The 27,327-nt window shown below is 33.5% G+C and overlaps 1 protein-coding gene across 2 annotated transcripts in view; it reads right to left on the bottom strand.

Annotated features, from left to right (window-relative positions):
* USP34 (ubiquitin specific peptidase 34) overlaps positions 1–27,327 on the bottom strand; it is a 248,230-nt gene that overhangs the window by 70,077 nt on the left and 150,826 nt on the right. For both annotated transcript variants that reach the window (XM_055329090.1, XM_055329092.1), the window contains 14 exons: positions 26,923–27,023; positions 26,513–26,722; positions 22,845–22,970; positions 21,720–21,842; positions 21,502–21,585; positions 20,895–20,981; positions 12,931–13,131; positions 10,489–10,571; positions 6,379–6,419; positions 6,120–6,244; positions 4,746–4,898; positions 3,145–3,249; positions 1,193–1,248; positions 980–1,100 (listed from right to left, as the gene is read on the bottom strand). In XM_055329090.1, the coding sequence (XP_055185065.1) occupies positions 980–1,100; positions 1,193–1,248; positions 3,145–3,249; positions 4,746–4,898; positions 6,120–6,244; positions 6,379–6,419; positions 10,489–10,571; positions 12,931–13,131; positions 20,895–20,981; positions 21,502–21,585; positions 21,720–21,842; positions 22,845–22,970; positions 26,513–26,722; positions 26,923–27,023 (1,616 nt within the window). The remainder of the gene's footprint in view (positions 1–979; positions 1,101–1,192; positions 1,249–3,144; positions 3,250–4,745; positions 4,899–6,119; positions 6,245–6,378; positions 6,420–10,488; positions 10,572–12,930; positions 13,132–20,894; positions 20,982–21,501; positions 21,586–21,719; positions 21,843–22,844; positions 22,971–26,512; positions 26,723–26,922; positions 27,024–27,327) is intronic.

Below are 27,327 nucleotides of genomic sequence, written 5' to 3' on the forward strand. Positions count from 1 at the left end.
GTGTATTCACTTTTTAAAATAAAGACAGCAGATCACAGAATGGTATTTAATATAAATGATATACTTGAGCATTTAATATGTCCATGGAAACTTCTGGAAGGCCATTCATCTATCACTTAAGCATCATGGGAAATCAAACATATATATGGGGATCTCCCCTTTGCACTATTGAAAAACTTTTTCTTTTTTTTACAATGATTTTCACATCATAATGTTATCAAAGAAATCAGCATTATTTTAGAATAAAAGTTATATACTAGCTTATGTAAGATAATACTTCAACCAGTAAAACTAGATCAAATTATTCCCAGTGAGTATAGGAAAAATTTAAAAAGGACCTAGAAAAATAGCCTAAGAAGGGACTTTGTCAAATAGGGGAAGTAGTATAGAATAAGACAGTAAGACTGTCACCTTAAATTTATCTTCAGAATCCCTAACTCTATGCTCATGAGGACTATCCCATCCTCCTGGTTTTTCCTGAGTTTCTTACCACAAATAGTAACCTCAAGTAAATAATCCTCCAAACCAAAACTCCCTCCCTTGATGCAGGCAATGACAAAACTGCTAATGGCAGAGTAAATAACTTAATCTAAAAAGTAATCAGACTCCTGTGGGTATAGAGTCATCAGATGTTATCAAATAATAGATTTTATGTCAAATAGGCTTCTAAAATATGAAACCAGTAAGAGAGGTACTCTAATGACTACTTATTAATTCTGAATATTATTAATTCAAAATATTCAACCCTACAGCAATCGGAGGAGAGGTTACCTTTCTGTGTACAAGTCATAGGATTTGTTTCTGCATTCTAAATATAAGCTTAGCATTTATATTTTATTCAATGTTCAACTTTTCCTACCCACAATAAAACTCTAGCAAGTTTTATGTTTGCATGTTTAAGAAAATTTAATATATCCACATAAATTCAACAATAAATATTCAACCATATTTCATACAAATATTTGAATTTAATACCTACCTGTCCTTCTCTTGAAAATTTAAAGGGTGGTTTGTGTTTAATAACACTTGTTGCAAGCCTAAGGAGTCCTGTAAGCCCATCATCTTCTATATTACCATCTTGATGATCAAGGATTTCCCTGCTACAAAAAGGAACACAAACAAAACAGTTCACATAATTATGTCCTTTATCTTTCCTCAATGATATAAATGTCAACTTCACATCAAATTTTACCTGCGAATACAGTCAGCCAAATGTCGTGCCAAAGCATCTAAGTCGAGGAGTGTGGTCTTAATACAAAGAGAAAATACAAAATTCAAATATAGACTTTTGTGTTTAATAGCCAGAGATTACTAAAACAAATAACATCCTTCCTTTGTAAATAGTAAGAATTTGGTTCTCCCGAATTCATTAGAATACTAATTAAATTATAAATAATACTCTTATAAGTCACTCTTATAAATAATGTCAATTAATATAATTATAAATACATCATTGACAGTCCTTCCAAAGAGAATCCATGGAATGTCACTAACAAATTATGATAGTCATAGTAATGTATGAGGAAGATACAAAGGTTTATTGTTTTATTTTCTAGCAATTTTATTGACCTATAATCCACAATACCAGTTCATTTGCCCATGAAGGTCTGTTTTTACCACCACCTTTTAAATGGGCTTTAAAAATAAATTTAAAGGGCTAAGTGGCTCCGTCAGTTAAGCATATTCTTAGGGTTGTGAGATTAGGCCCTGAGCCAGCTTTGAGCTGGGCATGAAGCCTGCTTAAAACGGTCTCTCTTTCCCCTCCCCTCTCTGCCCCTCCCCCCACTGTATCCTACCTCAAACGCTCTCACTCTCAAAAAAATAAATTTAAAGGTTTTGAAATTTTTAATTTTCTTTTTTTTTGAAATTTTTAATTTCATTAGAACTGAGCAACAAAATTAACACACACACACACACACAAAACTTAAAAGGATTCTCAAGAAACTCAGATCTCTAAGAAAAAATTATGCTGACTGGCAATCAAGAAATATTACATTCCAACTTCAAATGGGCAACCCCAGGTTAAATAAAGAAATCAATGTTTATCTGATTGATATGAATAATCAAGTTAAAACACATTCAGTATTTCTAATTATTTCTCAAATGAAAAATATTTTAAGAATTCAGGGATCCCTGGGTGGCGCAGTGGTTTGGCGCCTGCCTTTGGCCCAGGGCGCGATCCTGGAGACCCAGGATCGAATCCCATATCGGGCTCCCGGTGCATGGAGCCTGCTTCTCCCTCTGCCTATGTCTCTGCGCCTCTCTCTCTCTCTCTCTCTCTCTGTGACGATCATAAATGAATAAAAAAAAAAAAAAAAAAAAAAGAATTCAATGTACCCTGCTCCTTAAAAGTAGAAAGTGCAAATATTATAGGATTTTTTAAAAATGCAAAGTGTATATAAAATGCACATGGATTAAAATACACTTTTTAAGACTTTTTAAGTTATCTTTCCACCCATTGTGGGGCTTGAATTTACAACCCCAAGATTAAGAGTCACATGCTGTACTGACTGAGCCAGGCAGCCGCTCTTGGGTTAAAATACATTTAAAAGAGAGAAAATGTTTCATAAATATTTAAATGTATCTTCTTAAAGTGTTTCTCACTTTTTGAGAACACTTAAGATGTATTTTAGCTTACTCAATTTATGGAGAAGAGATTTACAAAGCAATTCTGTCTTTGAAATGAACTTGTTTTAAACATCTGCTTAAAACTATTTTAGTCTAAGAAAATTAGATGAGTAAACTAATATTTTTTAACCTTAAAATAAATTCTATTTGAATTGCAATTTTATTTTGCACACAAAACTCCAAACCAACATGCTATTACAGAATACTGTATATTTACATCTAAAGTCTAAATTTTATATTCCAAGTCACATTTTATATCTACAAATCTTACTCAGAAGAAATAGAAAATTACTTATAGGTACCAGATGAAGATATTTCAACAGGGGCCAAGGAAAAAAGAAAAAAGAATTCGGGCAAAACAAAAATGTCCAACTACAATAAATAATTAAGGCATTTTCAACACTTATAGAATGATAAAAATGCCCTTAAAAATAAGGACTTCTATAAAGTCTTTAACATATATTTATCATGTTGGATGGATCGTGCACACTTTAAGGTATAATTTTCTGAACGTACCTGGCTAGCATCCTTTATATGTATGTTGTCAACTAATTTGCACAACAACCAAAAATACTCTTTACATCCAGGTTTTAACATTGGTTCTTCTTCATAATCATCTATCTATTAAAAAGAATTAAACTTCGTGAAAACATTTTAAAAAGGAGGATAACTTAAAATCACAATACAAAACGACAGACCTTATGAAAAAATTAAATCCATGTAAAAACAGTATTCAAAATTTAACAAAAAATGGAAAGAACACTCTTAACTTCTGTAAAATTAGAATAACGAGATCGAAAATAGTATAAGAACTTTCAGAAAAACATTACCCTTGAATTTCTTATAACCTATTTGAAAAAATTATATAAATAATATTAAATAATGTATTATGAACTAAAAATTCAATGAAAATGTGTCAACAAAAGAAACCTACAAAAGATAAGCATGAATAAATCTACCCAAATGCAATGGTTTATTATAGGTTTAAAATCTAAAACATAAAAAACACCATATATATATATCTTACAGACTTGATGACAAGTAAATATGAAGGAGGAAAATAGTAAATCCTACAATGCAGGGATCCCTGGGGGGCGCAGCGGTTTAGCGCCTGCCTTTGGCCCAGGGCGCGATCCTGGAGACCCAGGATCGAATCCCACGTCGGGCTCCCGGTGCATGGAGCCTGCTTCTCCCTCTGTCTATGTCTCTGCCTCTCTCTCTCTCTGTCTGTGTGACTATCATAAATAAATAAAATAAAAAAAAAATCCTACAATGCATCGTATTTCTGGGGTTATTAGTAAATGAGCTCTGAGTTTTTTATGTTGTAAAAGGCCTTTTTACAAGGCCAGTATATACCCTGGATAAGGAAAGGAAATTCAAAATTTAGGACATCAATAAAGATTAAAAAAAAAAAAAAAGACATCTATGTGACTGAAGGAGAAGAAAGCTACATTTGTTTTTATCATTTGATTATAGTAAGAACAAATGCTATCTCCAAAACACAATATCCAAAGGAGACCCCAAAGAGCTGAAATCAAAGAACATAGATTCCATTCCCAGGTGTAACATGGACACAGTATGTCCAGAATACTGTCACTTTAAAAACTGTATAACTATCCTCTTGGTAAAAACTACATACAGTACACAAGTACTCAAAATTACTGCGAGTATATAATACAATGATAAAAACGTGGAGCCAAGAAAATTGCAGAAATAGGTGGCTCAAGTTGTGATTCCAGGCAGTCCTGGGATCAAGTCCCACATCAGGCTCCCCGCAGGGACTCTGCTTCTCCTTCGGCCTAGGTCTCTGCCTCTCCCTCTGTGTCTCTTGTGAATAAGTAAAATCTAAAAAAGAAAAGAAAAGAAAAGAAAAGAAAAAAGAGAAGAGAAGAGAAGAGAAGAGAAGAGAAGAGAAGAGAAGAGAAAGAGAAAGAGAAAGAGAAAGAGAAAGAGAAAGAGAAAGAGAAAGAGAAAGAGAAAGAGAAAGAGAAAGAGAAAGAGAAAGAGAAAGAGAAAGAGAAAGAAAAAAAGAAAAAGAAAAAAAGAAAAAGAAAAAGAAAAAGAAAAAGAAAAAGAAAAAGAAAAAAGAGCCTCTCCTAAACACAGTAAAATCTTACCCTGATAGGTTTTAGTGCTTGAGCATCAGGAAGAAATTTCAATAGTGTTGAAGCAGCCAATAGCAGAAAAGAGCGATTGATTGAGTCTCCTCCATCCAGCCCTGACAGAGATAACTTATAAAGACCATTGCAAGACTCATGACGGACTGCGGTCTAGATGAAAAAAGCAAGTTCCAAAGATTGAGTTAACTTTTAAAAAGTTAATCTTAAAATCAATTGTCAGCTGAAATAATGTTAGATGGTTTAATATTTTTTTAAATGCAAAGTTCTGATCACATACTAATGCACATAAATATTATCAAATAAAGTACCCCCAACGTATATAGTACTTTGTATAAACATGTTAGAAATTCCCAAATGTGGACATGAAAAACACCAAATAAACGTAACAATAACAAATACAAAAGGGACAAAGGAGAGGATATTCATAATCATTTATTTATAAACTAAATAAAAGGATAAAATATTTGCAGAACAAGAAGCAATTTAGAAAGTACTTATACCAAAACATTTTAGTTTCTAAGGGACTTGCCCAAATGTCACAATCACTGCCTGCAACACAGCCAGAACAAGAATATATATGCATTCAATTCAGAGTTTAAGTATATTAAGACAGGACTTTCTTAAAAAGATGTAACTATTTTGACTATTGTGGTTAAGTGTTTTAGCAAGAGTATGTTTCTACTATTTCATTTAGGAATATAGTGTAATATCAAGATGCAGTTAGTGACAATTATACTGACCTTCAGTGTTTACATTGGAATCAAAATATACTTGACTTATTTTTATTATCTCTTGTGTCTAAGGACACACTGCAATTAAATAGAAAAAGGAAAAGAAGCTTCTTCTAAAATATAAATTACCAAAATAAACTCTAGCTCTTCCCAGAAAATGTTCAAAACTCCAAAGCAAAATAATCAAAATTTTATTTCAGAAAAAGAAAAATATGAATGCTATAGACGTTTAACAGTTTTTTCATTTTTAAAATTATTTAAAATTCAATTAATTAACATAAAACGTATTAGTGGTTTCAAAGATAGAGGTCAATGATTCATCAATCTTATATGATACCCTGTGCTCCTTATATCACATGCTTCGCTAATGTCCATCACCCAATTACTCCATTTCCACACCCCTCTCCCCTCCAGCAACCTTCAGTTTGTTTTCTATGGTTAAGAGCCTCCTAATGTTCACATTTAAGTTTACATAGTTTCAAAACACTCAAGATCTTAAAGTGTTTAATAAGTACATCCCAGATAATGGGATATACTTATGGAATTATGTCCATTTGTTTCCATTAGCTCTTTAATTATCAATGCTAATAATTTAAAAAATAAGAAGAGTAATAGTACTGATTTTCAATGTTTATCTTACCTCAGGAATAAGGAGAGTCAATTTCTTTAACCAATCTTGTAAATGGTCACTATCAGCAAGGCTAGATTTCACTAAAGAACAGCAATGCGCCCAACTCACCAAGAGCCACATTGAATAATGTGAAACTAAAGAGAAGTTAGAAAAAAAATATGACTGTAAGGCCTGTGCTATAAAGAAAATACAATGTTCATTATTAAAGATTACCTAGTTAAACAAATTTTTGTCTATTAAAAATTAGCTTTGTGGGACCCTTACTTACCTTCATGCCTAGACCTGTGATCGGACTGAGCTTTCAAAACTCTGTAAAAGGGGGAAAAAAAAAACCCACCACCACTCATTAATTTCAGCAATAAAATATAAAGGACTCAATTTATTACCACATATCCCTTTAAAATTTATACAATGTACCCTTAACAAAAAAGAATAAATCAAGAAAAATATTTGTTCCTACGGTCTTTATCTTTTAACGAAACATGGAAAAAAATTATTACAGGCCACTGCATATGACTGTTCAGATTTAATGAACAAAATCTAAGTGAATACAGTATTGACTGAAATAACTGAACCCTCAAGAAGCACTCATGATGGAGCACCTGGGTGGCTCAGTCAGTCAAGCATCAGACTCAATTTCAGCTCAGGTCCTGATCTCAAGGTCATGAGATTGAGCCCTGCATTGGGCTCTGTGCTCAGCCTGGAGTCGGCTTGTCCCTTTCTCTCTACTCCTCCCCCTACTCTCTCATGCGTGTGTGCTTTCTTTCTCGCATACAAATAAATAAAATCTTTAAAAAGAAGAAAAGAAGTGCCCATGATTTAGTTACTAAAGAGATGCAATATTACAAATAGAAAGGTTATTATGGTTTAGATTCTAAATTTCAGACTTCTAATTTAAAAAAAAAAATCCTACACTGACATACAATGCCCTTCCCTTTAGTATTGTTAAAGCAAATTTCTATCAGGTTAAAAGCCAATTACTAAAAAGTAGAGAAAACTAATTTAATTCTTTATTATTTTCCATCAATTTTTCTCCACACATTTACTCAGTGGAAAATGTATTACTTCAATTTAAACAAAAGTATTAAAAACTTTCATTTTAACAAAACCAGTGAGAATTATTTGTCTTACAAATAAATTCTGTTTAAAAAAAGAAAAGCACTGATTCCTTGCATCCTTATTTTGTTATAATTAACAAAACACCTTTCAAAATCTCAGAAAGCAACATTCACCCACATTATTGATTTACAGTAAAAAGTACTGGGGCACCTGGGCAGTGCAGTTAAGCACTCCATTCTTGGTTTCAGCTCAGGTCGTGATCTCAGGATTGTGAGATAAAGGAGTCCTGCCTCAGGGCTCTGCCCTCAGCATTGAGTCTGTTCAAGATTCTCTCTCCCTCTCCCTCTCCCTCTCCTTTTTCCCCTTCCCCCTAAGTTCACATGCACATGTACTCTCTCAAATCTTTAAAAAAATAAAAAGTACCAAGAAGTTAAAACTTATAAATCACATTATCTGTTCATATTTCATGTTTAATTATCATATTGGTATAACCAACTTTACCAAAAGCAACCCATCCACCTTTTAAATATGTAGCATTAGAAAATTTTTGATGGGGCATCTGGGTGACTCAGTCAGTTAAGCATCTGTCTTTGCCTTGGGTCATCATCCCAGGGTCCTGGAATGCAGCCTGGAGCCTAGAGCCCCACTCCCTGCTTAGCAGGGAGTCTACTTCTCCCTTTTCCCCTGCCCCCAGCCTGAGTTCTCATGCTCGCTCTCAAATAAACAATCTTTTTGTTTAAAAAAAAAAAAAAAAGATGATTTTTGATAACAGGCAAAAAGTTTGTTCTAGCTGCCTTAATTTATACAAACTTATTAGCACCTTATGAACTCAAGGTGGGAGCCTAAGAAAAGGTAACAGTGCATGAACAGGCACAGATTAAGAAATACAGGGATGGGGGTAAAAAAGGGGGGCTTACATTACAAAGATTTTAAAAAGTTAGAATGGAACCGGAAGAATGAAAACAAGAACAGCCACAGAGTGAACCAGCTTGAACAGTAGCAGCTGGTATCAAACCTGCATGTTTATTTTTCCTTGTGTAACATTAACAAAGTGAACATTCCTTAATTCTCAAGAAATAAAAGCAAACTAAAAGTTACTGAATGGTTTTAGTACTTCAATATATTGTGGTACGTGGGATAATGAGCTAGTGGGTGGGTTAGTGAGGACACAGAGGAGGAGTTAAATATGATTTAACTGGAGAGTTAATTGGTGGCTGGGTATAAAATATATTTTATCATACAAATCAAAGACATGTTTACAGTACTTTCTTCCTTTCTATACGTTGTCCATTCCTAAGTTTTACAAACAATGAGATAAGGTATCTGGCACTAAAAATATAATGGTGAGCAAAATGAGATACAGTTCATATAGAATTTAGAGTCAAGTGGGGTAAAGTAGATATTGATCAAGTAAAGAATGTGAATTCAACTGAGATGGAGTCAAAAGAAAGGTAAATTACAAAAGAAATAATCTTAAAATGATCATGCTATTTACATTCAACCACTGCTTATAAAGGTGACTTTTAAAAGCATCTAAAAACAGCGATTAGCCACAAATACGGTTAAGCACTTTCAAAAGTCTTTACATCAGCTTTATAAATCATTTGAGTACAATTGCAAATTTCAGCCCAACAAAGCAGCAACAGAATACTTAGAAATTAATTTTACATTCTTTAACTTAGCTTATGTGATTATCTAAGGCCCCCATGTATAGTCAGGTCCCCATGTATTAGTCAGCAATTATCACACTTGAATTTCTGTATTAAAATTTCATACATTAGGGCAGCCCCGGTGGCACAGCGGTTTAGCGCCGCCTGCAGCCGAGGGTGTGATCCTGGAGAGCTGGGATCGAGTCCCACATCGGGCTCCTTGCATGGAGTCTGCTTCTTTCTCCCTCTGCCTGTGTCTCTCTCTGTGTATCTCTCATGAATGAATAAAATCTTTAAAAATTTTTTTTCATACATTATTTTTTAATCTCTACTGTAGCACAAATAAATGGGATATTACATGCTCAAACTATATTCTTATACACACATTTCCAGCTCTGTCCACCCAGAAGCAAGAGAATCTCAGTAGCAGTGAGTCCACCAAAAATCCGTATTTTTGGAAGTTTCCCACCAACAGGAACTACAGCTTCTTAAAGAAATGGCTGATTTCAGGGCTAAGGTAGGAAACTACATGCCTTGAAGATCTTACAGGGACAGGAAAAAATAAAAAAGGATGACTCCTTTCCGCTCCAAATAATAAGGCTATGTCAAAAGGACATGAACAAGCTTGAGAAGGTCAACTCAGGTATAATTTGAGTAAAGTGAATAGTGATAGTCATGAACTACAACAAATTGAAAAATCCGTGAATTCAAACTGATACTAACTTAAAGGAAGAGAAAGCTCTTCCTTATAACAGAATGTCAACCAATAAACAGAAAAAGAATGCTTAAGAATCAGAAAATCACTACTTTACATTTACTAATATTTAATTCAGACAAGAATCACACCAAATGCTAAAAATCAATAAACAAAAGTTTTATGAGAAATCATTTTCCACAGGTCACTTTTAATTAGTAAAAATCAGAAATTTTATTATAGAGAAACCTGCAGGAAACCAAATAAACTAATAAAAATTGGTATAACTAATAATGAGACCAACTGACATCAGCAGGATATACTGGGAAAGACACATTACTTATGGAGTACTCCTGCTAAAAATGAGAATATATCATCTGAATTTAATCACAAAGATCAAAAACATTAGAATTAGAAAACCTAAATTGAAAGATGTTTTATAAAAGAACGGGCGTGAAGTACTTAGAAATGTCAGTATCTTGAGAGTAAGGCTACTGAAGTATCCCTGGTAAAAGGAAATGGAAGAAATAACAACTAAATGCAGTACATGAATCTAGACCAAGGGGGAAAAAAAGTGTCATAAAAAAATATTCATGGGACAATTTGAGTATGGACCATACATTAAATAAACACTATCAGAACAATATGTAAATTTCTATATTTGAGTCTTTTACTCATTATTAAGAAAATGTCCTGGTATCAAAGTGTTATTGGTAAATGGGCATATCTGAAACCTACTCCCACAGAACTCAGGACAATATTTAAAAAATATGGGCACAGAGACACACAGAAAATGCACACTCATGATATGTAATAAAATTGGCAAAATATTGGTAATATGCAAATGAAGGTAAAAGTATGAGAGTTGAGGTACCCTAACAATTTTTCTGCTAACCTTTAAATTTTTTCAAAATGAAGTTTTAAAGCACTATATTTTTGGTACAAGTATATACGAAAATTATGTAAAACTTCATACCTAGGAGCCAGATTATCATACGTATAAGCAACAGACATAAGTCGCTGAATCAAACTGGTTCCTTGGACAAGAACAAGAAATACCTTTAAAACAAAAACATTAAAAAAAATCTTTAAATACACTAAAACACAAAAATGCATTTTTACCACAAAACTCTAAATTACTCTGATTTTTATCTAGGACAAGATAAGGAATATCATACTGTAAAAATACTAGTATCAGAAAATCAGAATTTTGTAACCAAACTTAGGAACATAAACTTAAAAAAAGAAAATTTACAAATACAAAAGCAAAACTATTCTTTATATTTGATCTACAAATTCTTTATGTCACCCAAGTGAGTGAAAAAAATATATTACATATGTCAGTGGTTTGTTGGGGTGATGAAGAATGAAACATTTTTTGCTTTTGAAATAGGGGAAAAAAACCCAAGCAGTGGCAGATAATCTTAACCATCCTGAAATAAACAGAGAAAAGAATGAATACAGGGCAGAGATTCTATTTTAAAAACCGTTAGGCTCAACATTTAGTTTGCATCCTTTCAAGCTGCTTGATTTTAATACATAATTTTTAGGTTCTGGTTCTTCTATATCATGTTCTATATAAGTTCTATATAATGGGAGAAAATAATTTGCTACTTCTATAAATAGAGAGTCATAGACTCCTTTCAGCAGATCGCAACCCTTCTGAGCACTAATGTTTTAAGCACTGTTTCCATCCTGGAGATGTGAGTGCAGTGTAGCAGATAACACAGAAAGCACTGTAACACAAGTAATACAATGTGCCACTAGAACAAAGAGAGCAGCAACGAAACCTATCCCTGGTGAAATCAGGGCAGACAGCTTCAAGAAAAGCTGTTTAGGCTGGAATCCTTAAGTCTGACCTGGAATTTGAACCTTCTGAAAGGGCTTTATGGGCAACAAATGAAATAATTCATGATAGTCAATTATAAAAAAAAATTAGGGTTCTTCCACACTATCTACAGGATATCCAAACTGGATAACTTGTCTCTAGAATTAATATAACAAAAATTTGTTCCCCAAAAGCTTAACATAAATTATGATTATGATAAGTTAATGGAAAAATAAACATCTTTTCGAAACTATAAAAACACTGGCATGTGTGAATAATAATACTATTATTAAAATCTCAAGAGGAAATGACTAAAGTCAAAAGCTTTGAAGTTATTTAATGAGTTAACAGAACACAATTTTAGTTCTTAAATTATAACATAGGAAGACTATTCTGGAGAAAAAGTAACTGAAACATTACAGCAATGCAAGGTTAAAATAAGTAGTTAACAATATGCAACACTGTAGAACACATTTAGATTACACTGTAGTCCCCACAGTTCTATTTTAATTGTATTAGCTGTAAATGATTTGGAATCCTAGCAGAGGTCACTTGTCCCATTTAATCTCCAAAATTGTGAAAGGGAAATATGAAATATGCATCAGGTTTCAATTTTCACTAGTAGTTTCCAATCTAGGTTTCACTATACTACTTCTCTATCAGAAACAACTCATTACTCTGGTGTTTCTTTCCCAGCTATGAGGTAAAGTGCTAGTCTCAAAAGGTTACAAATGAATAAGAGATCTCACTAGATCCCAGTACAAAGATGGAGCCATTCAAAGGGCAAATATTTGATCATATGAATGACAGAATCCACAGACAAAATTCTAATTATACTGCTGGATGTGCTAGTTATTGTGCCATTTTTAGTCAGCTCTGTATCTACCATTCTACAGAGTTGCTTTGTGAATCTAGGGCTGGTACATCACAAACTAAATTCCTCTTTCGCCAGTTGATTTCCTAGGAGGTTCTGCTAATCTGGGACAGAGATTACTTCCTTGTTTTTTCTATTACCACTGTACCATAGTTAACCCAGAAGCTATTTAGTTTCAGAAATAGTAGCAGAACCCCTTCCTTAGAGGCCTAAACCCCAGGTCAACAAGATCCTTTCTTATAATCTCCTCATTTCTGATATTCCCAACCTTTTTCTGCATGTTCCTTAAACCCCAGGAGTGGTGAATGGTTACCTGTCTGGGTTACCTCAGTATTTTCTTTTTATATGTTTAGACCTCCAATGCAGACATGTGAAACCAATTCTTTATTTTAAATCTCTTCTGTTGAAACATCTGTGTGGTTATTTCCCTAGGCTCTCACAAATTTAGTATATAAATTACTGAGTGTAAATGATTAAATCCTACAGTTAGAGAACATTAGAATAGCATACAATTCATTCCTGCAATGTGGATAATGAACTAAAAAATATTACTATTTCATAATTACTACTGGATTAAAAAATGAAGGTATCACTTTAGCTGTTAAGTCATATGTGGTAATCTAGAATTGCATTTCTTATGCATTACCATATTCTTAACTTTGTAAAACACAAATAGAATTCATTACTACAATTTAATGGTAACTTCTGTACTTTACCTCTGTTAATCTTGGTATATGAAGACCCTTGGCATGATCACCAGCAGCCTTTCTTGATTTACCAGGCCAAGTTCTTTTCCTATGGCTTTCTGCTATACCAGACCAGGCAAAGACATCATGATAAGCTAAATCCAAATCGGATGGATCTACTGCAAACTGGCATATTAACTTCAGCAAGCAAGCAAGACAGTCTAGCTGCCACTGTGGATAAGAAGAAAACGTCATTTCCCTATTTTGATTAATTTAACATGGCCACTATACAACCTGAAACTAAAAGCTAGAAAGTAAAAATAATTACAGCTAGTACTTTATCTATGTGCTAAAGAAATTTTACTACTTATGTATTCTGTTGAGTAACAATCCAATCTTATAAAAATGACAAAAAATATCTAGATACTAAGAGGTAAAGAAAACATACAAATGTCATCTGATCTACTGCTCAGATTGTAGTATAATTTTTTTAATTTTTTTAATTACTAAAATGTAAACAAACATGTAATTTACCCCAAAATGAATTAAGAGACAAAGTATTTATAGTTGTTTCTCCAGCCAAGTAGAGAATATAATCCAATATTTTGGAAGCCAAAGCAATTCTCAAGAATTCTAAAAAAATAACTGAAAATTTTGTACTTTACATAAGTACACTTAAAATAAAAGAAATATTTGGTATAATATTTAGTTTGAAATTTTCATTTCTGATTTAAAGATCTACCTTAAAATTTTAAAAACATGTCAAGTAAATTGATATAATTCTTGGGCAAGATGAGAGTTTCACAGTATTCTCTTCAACAGTTATTTTTATTTTCCTATCTTCCTAATCTCACTGCCAAATTGTATAATAGCTATACCAATATACCTCGGAAGGGAATTCAGCAATACTACATTACAGATTTTCAAGAAAGTTACAAAGAAATTCAGTAAGATTAGTCCTTTCAACAAATGGTGGTAGAAAACTGAATAGTAGCCATATTAAAAAAAAAAAAAAGAAACAGACAAAAAACCCCACCAAACCCTCAACCTCACTCTACATATACAAAAATTGACTCAAAATGCATCACAGAACTAAATGAAAATGGTAACTATAAAACTTAAGAAAAACAGGAGAAAAATCCTTGTGGACTTCAAAGATTTCTTAGATAGGATACAAATTCTGTTAAAATTAAAAACTTCTCTGCTTAATAGACGCTGTCAAAATAATGAAAAAGCCAGCCACAGACTGCAAATATTATTATACACACACCTAGCAGAAAAATTTGTCTAAACTGATTAAGGAAAAAAAAATCCTCTTTACTAAGATCAGAAGGGAAAGGAAGGGGTGGGGGGCCTAAAGATAAGTATAGACGCTTCATTAAAAAAACGTGGTCACTATGAAACTTGTGAGATGCACTGAGAAAGAGACTTAGTGGAGGAAATTTATAGCTAAAAATGCTTAAAAAAAAAACCCCTCAAATCAACAACCTAGCTTTCCCACTTAAGAACTAGAAAAAGAACAAGCTAAGTCCAAGCTAGCAGAAAGGAAATAATAAAGTACAGAGTTGAAAACACAACAGAAAAACAAGAAAATCAATGTAAATAAAAGTTTGTTCTTTGAAAACAAAACTGACAAACCTTAAGCTAAGAGAACTAAAAAAAAGGAAGAGTGAGGGACGCCTGAGTGGATCAGCGGTTGAGCATCTGCCTTAGGATTAGGTCGTGATCCTGGGGTCCTGGGATCTAGTCCCACATCAGGCTCCCTGTGTGGAGCCTGCTTCTCTCTCTGCCTATGTCTCTGCCTCTTGTTCTGTCTCTCATGAATAAATAAATAAAATCTTTAAAAAAGAGTGAAATTACTAACATCAGAAATAAAAGGAGGAATTTTTCTGCCAAATCAACAGAAATAAAAAGGATTTCAGAAGAGTACTATAAACAACTATAAACCAAAAAGCTGGAAAACCTACATGAAATGGACAAATTTATAAAAACACAAAATAAAAGCTCAATCATGAAGAAATAGAAACTCTGAATAGATCTATAATTAAAAAGCTCCCAACAAAAAAAGACCTGACAGCTTCATTAGTAAATTCTACCAAACATTTAAAAAACTAATGACAAGCCTTACCAAATTCTCTAAGAAGGGAACACTCCCAACTCATTCCATGAAGCCAGCATAACCCTGTATCAAAGCCAGACTGAGATACTACAGAAAAACTACAGACGAATATCCCTTATAAACAATGATGCAAAAATCCTTGAAAAAACATAAACAGGATCTAGCAGCAAATCAAAAGGATTATACAGCATGATTAACTGGGATTTGTTCTCAGAATGCAAGGATGGTTCAACATACAAGACTCAATCAGTATTCCATAACAAAATGAAGAGAAAGACCACAGATCATTTCAACTGATGCAGAAAAAGCATCTGAAATAATTCAACTCTCTTTCTTGATAAAAACACTAAAACAAACAAAAAAACAAAAAAACACAGAAATAGAACAAAACTACCTAAACAGAACAAAAGCCACATATGAAAAATTCATAGTGAAAATCATTCAATTGTGAAGACTAAAAGCTTTTCAACTAAAATAAGGAATAAAGCAAGGACATCTGCTTTCTTAATTTCTATTCAACACAATGGTAGAAGTTTTGGCCTCAAGAATTAGGTAAGAAAAACAAACAAAAAGCATCCACACTGGATGAACAATGAACACTATGAAAAGAAAATCACTATGAAAAAGAAATAATTCCATTTACAATAGCATCAAAAGAATAAAGTACTTAAAAATCAACCAAGGTCATCAAAGACTTCTACAATGAAAATTACAACACAAGTCTAAAGACTGAACATTTATGAAAATATCAATACTACCCAAAATAATCTGTAACAAAATAACGACATTTTTTGCAGAATAAAGAAAAACCCATGCTAAAATTCATATGGAATCTCAAGGGATCCCAGAGCTAATATAATCTTAAAAGAACAAAACTGGAGGACTCATACCTCCTCATTTCAAAGCTTACTACCGAGCTATGGTAATCAACATCATGTGGTATTGGCATAAAGACAGACATATAGATTAATGGAATGGAACAGAGTACCCAGAAATAAACCTTCACATATATGGTCAAATGATTTTTGACAATAGTGCCAAGGCCAGTCAACAGGAGAAAGGACAGTATTTTCAAAAAATTGTGCAGAGAAACCTGGATAGCTATACATAAAAGCATAAAGTTGAACCCTTACACACTAAAACACCATATATGAAAATTAACTCTAAGTGAATCAAGGTCGTAAATAGAAGCCCTAAAACAATTCTTAGGAGAAAACAGAAGCTTTCATGACAATGTATTTGGACACATGATTTCTTAGATAGGACATCTAAAGTGTAAGTAACAACAACAGCAACAAAAGACTATTAGGCTTCATGAAAATTTAAAAATTTTGTGTACAAATAAGACTATCTACAGAGTAAAATGGCAACCTACAGATGAGAGAAGATATTTGCAAAGTATGTATCTGATAAAGGATTAATATTCACAATATAGAGAACTTCTAAAACTCAAAAAACCAAATAACCTCATTCATAAAGGAGCAGAGGAGTTGAAAAGATATTTCTCTGAAGAAGATATATAAATGGCCAATTAGCACAAGAAAAGATCCTCAACTTCACTGTTTATTAAGAAAATGCAAAGTAAAACCACAATGAGAAACCACCTGACACCCACTAGGATGGCTAATATCAAAAAATCAGAAAATGAAATGTTGGCAAATATGTAGAGAAATTAGTACCTTTGTGCACTACTGGGAGGAATGTTAAGATGGTATAGCTGTTGTGAAAAACAGTATATTGGGTTCCTCAAAAAACTGAAAACATAAATGCCATATGAGCCAGCAATTTCACTCCTGGGTATATACCCAAAAGAACTGAAAGTAAGGTCTCAAAGATATTTATACATCTATATTCATAGCAGCATTATTCACAATAGAGAAAATATGGAAGTAACCCATGTCGTCCACTGATGAATGCATAGATAAGCAAAATGTGGTATACACAGCATACAATGAGCCTTCAAAAGGAAGGAAATTCTGCAATATGCTACAAAGGTGAAGCTGGAGGACATTTGCTACTAAAATAAGCTAGTCAAAGACAAATATACCATATGATTGCACTTACACCAGGTACTCAGAGTAGTCAAAATCATGGAGACAAAGTATAATGGTGGTTTGTCTCAAGATGGGGGGGGAAGGGAGACTGGGGAATCATCATTTGACAGGTAAAGTTTTACTTTTACAAGATGAAAATAGTAATGGGGATAGAGAATAGTGACGATTCCACAATAAGGGCATAGATATGTAATACCAGTGAACTACACACTTAAAAATGATTAAGATAGTGAATGTTAAGTGTATTTTACCATGATTTAAAAAAAAAAAACCTACATTGTCACATAAAGCACTTGTAAAAATACTCAACATCACTAGTCACCAGAGATTGTACAAAGCAAAAGCACCATAAGATAATACTACATACCCAGTAGAAGGCTCAAATTAAAAAGACTGACCACACCAGCTGTTGCTGAGGATATGAAGCAATTCGAACTCTCATATGCTGCATGGTACAGCTGGTTGGGAAAACACTTGGGCAGTTTCTTACAAAGTCAATCTTATATTTACCATATTACTCAGGAAATTCATTTATTTTCTTGGTATTTATCCAAAAGAAACAAAAAGTTATGTACACAAAAAGACTTGTAGATGAATGCTTGTCAATTTTATTTATAATAGCCCAAAACCAGAAACTCCAATGTCCAGCAATAAGTGAATGGATAAGCAAGGAGTAGTACACTTATTAAGGGATATACTACTCAGCAATAAAAACAACCAACCAACCAATACATGCAACATTTATCAGCAACATTTATCAAAATACATACTGAGTAGAAACACGAGATACAAAGAACATACTATAATATTCCATTTACAAGGAATTCTATTAAATGCAAATGTAATCTGTAACAACAAAAAATCAGTGGTTGCATAGGGCTGGTTGGTTGAGAGAAGTGGGGGGAATTGATGGTAAAAAAGCAGAGTAGAGGGGAGTCTGGGTGGCTCAGTTGGTTAAGCGTCTGACTCTCGATTTCAGCTCAGGTCATGATTCAAGGGTTATGAGATCAGGCATGGAACCTGCTCAGGACCCTCGCTCTTCTCCTTCTGCCCCTCCCTCCTTACCCTCTCACTTCTCTATACCTCCCCTTAAAAAAAAAAAAAAAAGGCAGGGTGGAACTTCTGAGGTAATAGAAATGCTCTTTATGTTGTGTTGGCAGATTACACACGTATACACATTTTTCAAAACCTAAACTCTACTTTTTAAATGAGTTCACTACCTACTGCATGAAGAGTATATCTCAACTTCATATCACACACAAAATTAATTTAAAATGGATCAGATATCTAAATATTCAAGAATTAGAGCTGTATAATTCTTTAAAAAAAAAGCATAGTGATTAATATTTGTGACCCTAGATGATATACATCCAGGAATTAGCCTTAACATTATGCTAAGTGAAAGAAGCCAGTCACAAAGGACCATATACATATTATATGGTCCATTTATGTGAAACATCCACAACAGGCAAATTTATATAGAAAATAGATTAGAGGGATCCCTGGGTGGCGCAGCGGTTTGGCGCCTGCCTTTGGCCCAGGGCGCGATCCTGGAGACCCGGGATCGAATCCCACATCGGGCTCCCGGTGCATGGAGCCTGCTTCTCCCTCTGCCTATGTCTCTGCCTCTCTCTCTCTCTCTGTGACTATCATAAATAAAAATTAAAAAAAAAAAAAAAAAAAAGAAAATAGATTAGATTAGTGGCTGCCCAGGGCTTAATTGTTTTCATCAATGAGGAGTGACCGCTAATAAGTGTGGGGGTTTCTGTTTGAGGGGATGAAGTTGTTCTGGCATTAGAGGTAACGGCTACACAACTCCACAAATAAAAAAAAAAAAAGCTGATTTTTAGTATAAGATTTTTAAATTTATTTCTGAATGACACAGAGAGAGGCAGAGACACAGGCAGAGAGAGAAGCAGGCTCCCTATGGGGAGCCAATTGTGGGATCTGATCCCAGGATCACGGTCTGAGCCAAAGGCAGATGCTCCATCACTGAGCCACTCAGGTGCTCCTAAAATTCCCTGCTTTTTAAATGGATGAATTTTACTCTACATGAATTTTAACTCAAAAAAATTCAAAGTATACTTCAACTAAATTCCTTTTTAAAAGAAAAATTAAATTGTCTAAGAAACAAGAATGATCCTAAATTTTTAAGTATTCTATATGCTAGGAGAGATGCATTATAAATGGGGATATTAACTTGAAAGCATCTGTATCACAGGCATGCTTAGCATCTCAGGCATTGGCAGGCTACAATGTATCACATACAGTACTTAAAATTTTCTCATTAGTAATACTTCATAAAAGTAATCACAATTTCAAAGGAAACACAAAAAAAACCCCTCTAGTTTGTGCTTGATTCCTTGTAAACTTTACTCAAAACTAAACTTAGAGCAGTTTATAAATAAAATTTCTATAAATAGACACATAACCACTCATTAAAAATTTTAGTTATATTCTCCTACTGTGCCAAAGAACTAAAAGGCACATTAGAATTCTAAGAGATTAATGGGACAATAAGATATGACTAACAATAAAATACATTATAAGTCACAGAACTATAATAATAAATTGGAGTATCTAGTCTAAAAAGGAAAATAACATAGTAAAATAAATAAAACAAAAATGGAAAAATAAGTATTAAAACCAGTGGTAAGAATAACAATTATCTTAGTACACAGTAATGCATTTTCTAAACATATTTTATTAATTTGATATTAAATCAAGAACACCTAAAAAAAAAAATAAAAAAATAAAAAAAGAACACCTGACTCGTAGACTCCAAGATAATTCTAAAACACAAGTATTAAAAAATTAATATTTGATGGCATGTATGATAACGCTATTCTGTTTTGTTGGAAGTGAGGAAATGGAGCATCCTTTCCATTTAAGTTAACCAAATTGTAGTGTTTGGTACAGCAGTATCAATTTTTTAATATTTCACAAGTAACTTCATTTTCCTAGTATTATAGAATAGTGCTTCTTCAAGTTAATAGAGGTAAAGTATCTTTAACAAAAAACAACTTCCATTTTGTTGGGAACTAATAATTTTGTGAAACACTGTGAAAAAATTCTGTAGAATGTTCAATAGCTATAAAAATTTCTGAAAGCTTACTCTCAATTTCATTTCAGAGCACTCACAAATGGTCTGAAACACAACACGTATTTGAGTAGCACTACTATAAAGGAAGAAATAGCCAAAACAAAATGAAACAAAGAAAAAGAATGTAAAAAAAAAAAAAAAAAAAAAGAAAGAAAAAGAAAAAGAATGTTCTCAAAAAATTGAACACAAATAAATCAGATTTTTTTAAGCATCCAAACATGAAGACTATATAAATATTAACATGTAATTTATCAACTTAAAGGAAAAATGTTTATGAATCAGCCACAGTTCAGAGTCTTGAATTTTGGCACTTAATTTTTAAGAGAGTTGTGGGCAGCCTGGGTGGCTCAGCGGTTTAGCGCCATCTTCATTCAGCACGGGTGTGATCCTGGAGACCCGAGATTGAGTCCCAATCCCACATCAGACTCCCTGCATAGAGCCTGCTTCTCCCTCTGCCTGTGTCTCTGCCTCTTTCTCTGTGTGTCTCTCACGAATAAATAAATAAAATCTTTAAAAAAATTTTTTTAAGAGAGTTGAGATGAAGAACTCTTCATCAATAGTTTATCAGATGCTCCATTTAAAAAAGATTAATTTTACTACACTCCATAATCTTCCTTACAACAATGAAATGTAGCAAAAGTTATACTTGCTAATGGAAAATGGAAGTGCTTAAAACAAGGTAACTATTAATTTGTTAAAACAGTGAACTTTCACGTACCACAGTCCAGGATTCCTGCTCTTTAGGCTCCAGAATTCCAGAATTAAAAATTTCTAGTAACTGTTGAAGCCCTCCAGCAGCAACAAACTGTAAGCAATTGTGAGAGTGCTGATAAGAGAGATGCAGCTACAAAATGTCATAAAAGACCAGCTTTTTGCTTCAGAAACTGGATTTGTGTGTGCGTGTATGCATACGTATGCATATGTATGCATATGTAAAATACTATATATCTCTAATCTAGGAAATTACTCTGATTTAAATACCCAGAATAACTTCTATAAAAATAACATACATCGTATTGTCAAGAAATTTTTTTAAAAAGACTCTTGCAAAAATCTAAAGATATCTTTATATTCCTTTGACCATTTAATCGCAGACACTAGGATGTCCTAACAAAGTATTCCAATAAAGGAAAAAAAGTGCTAAAAACAAGAATACCAAAGCATTAAATAATCTCACCTTCTGTGATTTAGAGTAATATGCGATTTTTAAACTATGCTTTATTTTAATAGTAAATTAGTTTAAACCAATTAATAATTATGATACCTACTTTTGGAAAATTAGAGATAATTTTTATCAATACAATGCATCACACAAATGATCAAACCTTGCAACTCCAGGAATTTTTACTATTTTCCACTTGATCCTCACTTGAATCATCTGAATCTGGATAAAGATCACTGTAACTTCCCTGTGGGAATGGCAAAAAATAATAAGAAGAAAAAGTGCAGGAGAAAAAAATTATTCTAGAATTAAAAACACATTCTGGAATTCAGCTCCAGAGAAAACACAAGTATTTCATGGTAAAAATGAAAATTCAATTACCGTTGATTCTCTTCTTATCCTCCTGTTAGGTTTTCCCAGTGCTTCAATAATTTCCAGGGCATATAATAGCTTGTGAGCACTTTTAATTTTGAGAAGTTCTTTCCAATTAAGTCCATCATTACTCTTAAATTTAAAAAGAAAAACAGGTTTTATCAAGCCAACTAAGGGACCCCTTCCAAAAAAAAAAACTTTAAAGAAATTGATACTACATAAGAACTCAAATATTACATATATATACACATTGATATATGTTCAAACATATGAAGACCAATTGTAACTGGTACTCATGGTGTGCTGAAAACACCAATTATTTGTTAAGTTTTGTTAAAAACCATACGAATAGCAGCATAGGGAAAAAAATCTGCTTGTTAACCTTCACAACAGATCAGGCAACTCAGTATCTTTCCAATGGACAACACCACGCAGCCTAGAGCAGTAGTATTTAATACTTATAAAGTCACATCTATACTTTTAAAAGTCATATACAAATACATATATCTTAAAATATTGTTCTTTCTAATCTCAACTTATGAAGTGATATACACACAATGTACATCTTTGACAGCAATATTAGAGCTACTCTGAGTCATCAAGAACCATTTGCCAGGCCAACCTTCTTCACATCTAAGTCATTTGAGATATAGGACCTTCTGAAATTACATGGCCAAGATGCAAATTATAAAAAACCATTAGCACACAACTTAAGGACACTGTTTTTCCTTTCATCCTATAGGTGTCCTATACATATCTCCACAAAGTAACCCTTTATCATATAGCTTTTAAAAAATCTAATTTTAACGTATCTTTACAAAGACCTCTAACATTTGTGAGGTCATGACCCTATAGGAATATGTTCAGAACATACAGTAATACCATTAAAGAAAAAATACCATTAAAGACAAATTATGTTTTCTAAAGATAATTTTAGAAAACATCCTTGGCCTTGTATTAGGTCTTTATTATTCAACCTCACTAACAAATGAACATTAAAATGAACTGGAGCTTTTCAACCATTAAATGGGCAAAATTTTACTGAGGATATAGGTCAACATGCAATCTCATACACTGGATGAAATATAAAATGATGCCATTCTCTAGGAGAGTGAAAAGACTTTGTGGGTTTACCTGTTCATCTGAGATACTCTGGAATGCCATCAACATGTTAGGACATGTAGGAAGAAGCATCAGTAGCTCCCATACACGCCTAGAGAGATTTTCTGCATGAAGATGAAGTTCTTCACATCTTAAGCTCTACACAAATAAGAACAGCTGCTTATCAAGACAGATCACTTAAAAAAAAAATCTAAAGTTCAATTTTTTTGCATAAAATGCTTGATTATCAAATTTGATAATATTTTTCGGTCTTAAAATATGAGAAATAAATCATTTGTTTCATAGTCAACAATTTATACCTTTTTTATTTTACTATTATTTTACTATTTATAAACAAATACATTTATTCAATAAGTTGATCATTATGTCAAAGTAATAGTTTTCCAACCTGTTATTACTGAGCACTTTTCGGAAAAAAAGTGACCAGTAAATTTTGACACTTTATTCAGGTAATTTTTCAAATAGAAGTGAAAACATCTGTTTAACAAAGCCATTCAAGTTAAGTTCAAGAACATTACACCAGGGATCCCTGGGTGGCGCAGCGGTTTGGCGCTTGCCTTTGGCCCAGGGCGCGATCCTGGAGACCCGGGATCAAATCCCACATCGGGCTCCCGGTGCATGGAGCCTGCTTCTCCCTCTGCCTATGTCTCTGCCTCTCTCTCTTTCTCTATGACTATCATAAATAAATTAAAAAAAAAAAAAAAAAAAGAACATTACACCAATTGTTTCCTCTTTCCAGGTCACTATTCTAACTACAACAGACAAAGTCCCAGTGAATTAAATCCTTGACCTTACATTTGGGAAAAAGAGAACAGCTGTTTCTTTTTTATATTGCTAATCCATACCTTATTTTCTAGTTTCAGGTAAGCAGAAGATTAAGAGAAAAGCAAACAATTTTAAAGAACCTACTTTTTTCCATTATCTATTAAATTTGAATTCTGTAATACGCTGAGATAATAGTAACCTGAAGACTGTTTCAGAAAGTATATAAAAAGCAGTTAAGTTTCCTTTATTAAAAAAAAAAATTAAAGCATAACCTCAAAAGGTAAACAGGAAAGCTAAAATTTACAGTTTTAGAATTTTCCAGAGTATGAGTTTGTATATTATAATTCTATTAATGCTGCTGTCATAATGATTTTTCATTATAATACAGTCCATGGGATGCCAAAGGAATCTTCATATCTATAAAACATTTAGTTCTTTTTATATAAGGATATAAAGCTAGTATACATGGAAAGCAAGCAAATCATAGAGTTTCAAAGTATCCTTTGCTTTTCTCAATCCTAATGGAGAGAAGCAACCCAAAGTAACATTACTGATTTAGCTGGGGAAACGGTACTGAAAGTTCTTCAGTAAAACAGAATTTTTTTAACATTTGTTTATTCATGAGACACAAAGAGAAGGAGAGGAAGAGACATAGGCAGAGGGAGAAGCAGGCTCCATGCAGGGAGCCCAATACAAGACTTGATCCTGGAGCTCTAGGATCACGCCCAGAGCCGAAGGCAGACGCTCAACCACTGAGCCACCCAGGCGTCCCTGTTTTGGTAACCTTTTAAAAGACTAAACCAGTCTTGAACAACAAAGAAACCCCACATCAACAATGGCATACTTACCACAAAATTCAATTAAGTAGCTGCTAAAAAATGAATTCTTCCCCTCCAATTCAGGCCTCGTGTGGACTATTACATAATAATGGCCTATTAATTGGGCTTCCTACATCTAGTCTTTGTTTTCTCTAATACATCCACCATACTAACCCCAAATTTTGTTTCTAATGGCCTATGTTAAAAGCTGTTATGCTTTTATTTTGTTCCTTTAAAACTTTCCATGATGATGGCAATCCATTTTACAGAGAAGAGAGAATCTCATATGGCCCCTTGTGGTATAGTTTCCAATCTCCTTTTCAGTTTTTTGAATTACACTATATTCACATTCCCAATTTTTCAAACATCCACTCACTTTTCTGTGAATCTGTAATGCTCTCTTTGCTCTCAGCAGCAGCAGGACCCAATTTAAAACTCCCCTTTTGCAAAACCTTCCCCAAATTTTTGTTCCCTATATTCTCATAAAACACTGCTTAACAACCTCCCAGAAAACTGAAAAATTCTTCTAATTATCTTTCTCTCTTTTAAACCGCCCATACAGTGCTGACATGAAGTAAAAGGTCAGTAAATATGTGGGCATACAATACTAACAGTAAAAAAAGTAGAGGTTCATAAGCATCTGTTACTGATTATTCTACTTGAACAAAAGATTTTTTTTTAAGAATTTAAAAATGAGCCACAAGAGAAACCAGGATATGGGGAACAGAGGACTCAACAGCAGCTACCACTGAATCCATGATCAAACAGATTTTGAAAAATGGAAAAAAGTCATTTAACATTCTTGAGAAAGAACAGTAGCACTATTTTATTTGTCATGCAATCTCTAATTCACTGGATGAGACACATCAGTGAACATTCTCTTGGGATAAGCCTACTTAATTTAAAAATAAAAGTCAGCGGACAAATACTGAATTCTTTAAGTGACATCATACACTCTCGAGTTTAAACCTTTATTTTTTTTTAAAGATTTTATTTATTTATTTATTCGAGAGAGAGAGAGAGAGAGACAGGCAGGCAGAGAGAGAAGCAGGCTCCATGCAGGGAGCCCAACATGGGACTCAATCCTGGGTCTCCTTCAGGTGGCACTAAATTGCTGAGCCACCCGGGCTGCCCTGGAGTTTAAATCTTTACAGTGATTACCCAAACCTTAATTCTCTAGCCCAAACCCCTTTCTTGAACTCCAAACTCATTTATCCAACTGCTTGACATCTCCATTTAATGTCCCGTGAGCATCCATTCTTCATCTCAAATGGAATCTAACCAGTTGCTCAAACCAGAAACCTGGATACCATCTCATTTTCCTTGTTCCTGAACATGAGTCTAACCCCACCCCTAATCCAACACACCACCTACTGTTGACTTAATTTGTCCATTCCTATCATTCTATTCCAGGGAACCATCAAGTCTTCCTTGGATTAGAGCATTAGATTCCTCACTTTTTCTATTCCTGCCAAACAAATCTATTACCTTAAAAACCGTATCAAAACGTGTGCTTCTCCCTCTGCTTAAAACACCTTACTGCTCTTCACCTTACTATGAGGACAATAAAAAAGTTCTGTTCTACTCACCTTTCCAATCTTGTTTCTCTCATTCTTCTCTCACTACCCTCCACATTCTACTCATTATTTGCCCTCCAACAATTCCTAGACCTGCCTGATTCCTTATAGGAAGGGGCTTCAGGAATGAGATTACTGTATGCAGATGATCTCTCAATTCACATTTAGTTGGTTCCTTTTCATCCTTCAAGCTCAGATTACATATTGTTTCCTTCAGAGAAACCTTCCCTGACCAATTAATATTTATAAATGAGTTTCTATCATTACTCCCTAATAATGTTAGTCTTAGCAGCTGCCTATGTCTAAAATTTAGCTGTTTATCTGAAACTATCTGCGAGGCCTGTCAATTATTTGTCTCCATCTACCTCTACTCCCTCATCCCATGCTCATGTGCACATGTCCACAGTCTCTCTCTATCAAATAATTAAAATCTTAGAATAAAGATTTTACTGAAAAAAATTATTTTCCACTCAACAGAAAGACAAGTATGACGCTATAAAAAATGAAATGACATAGTCACCTCACTATCTTCCACTGCCACTTTTCCTGAGGGTGGTTTAAATGATGCAAGCATCTCTAATAAATCAAAGAGAGTAGTTAAATGAGGTTCTTGTAAAAGCAAAAGCATCGGAATGTTGTCCTTCTGAGGAGGTGGTAGGCAGGATGCTGGCAGCTGAACACCTTCCCCTTTCCGTTCTCTCCTTGGTGCACCCAAAGATACAAATACCATCTACAAAAACAATACCAACAAGGAAAAACAACAACACATTAGACATACTAAGTTTTAAATCTCAGTAGAAAATAATTTCACACACACACAAACTCCACATACACTTAAAAGCAATAACTGTTTTTGAAGGATATTTTCAACAATTCAACTGCTGCCTATAATAGTTAATAGATTAAAACTCAAACCACATTTATGTGTACCTGCATATCCTTAAAACCAAGCTCATGAAGTGCTTTTTCATCATAATCTGTTGTTAACTCATGTCCAGATGAAATCATCCTGACAGGTCCCATAAGGCCTCCTTAAAAATAGAAAACTTTAAGTGAACAGTATTATAAAAACTAACCTATGTGGTGACACAAATACATGACTGCATTATGTGAGTCTTCCTCCCAACCACTCACTCTAAAGAACCTCATTTCACTAAATTAATCCCTTACTCTACCCTATCTTTCTTTAAAGACTTACTAGCATCTGATATTATATATTTATTGGTCTTGCTTCAAAGAAACAAAAGCCCAGTTCCATAAAGGCAGACATTTTATTACATTCAAAGATCTACTGCCAGCATTAAGAAATAACAAGCATTCAAATTTATTGTTTAA

The sequence above is a fragment of the Nyctereutes procyonoides genome, unplaced genomic scaffold (genome assembly GCF_905146905.1).
Source record: "Nyctereutes procyonoides isolate TBG_1078 unplaced genomic scaffold, NYPRO_anot_genome, whole genome shotgun sequence".
Classification (NCBI taxonomy): Eukaryota; Metazoa; Chordata; class Mammalia; order Carnivora; family Canidae; genus Nyctereutes; species Nyctereutes procyonoides.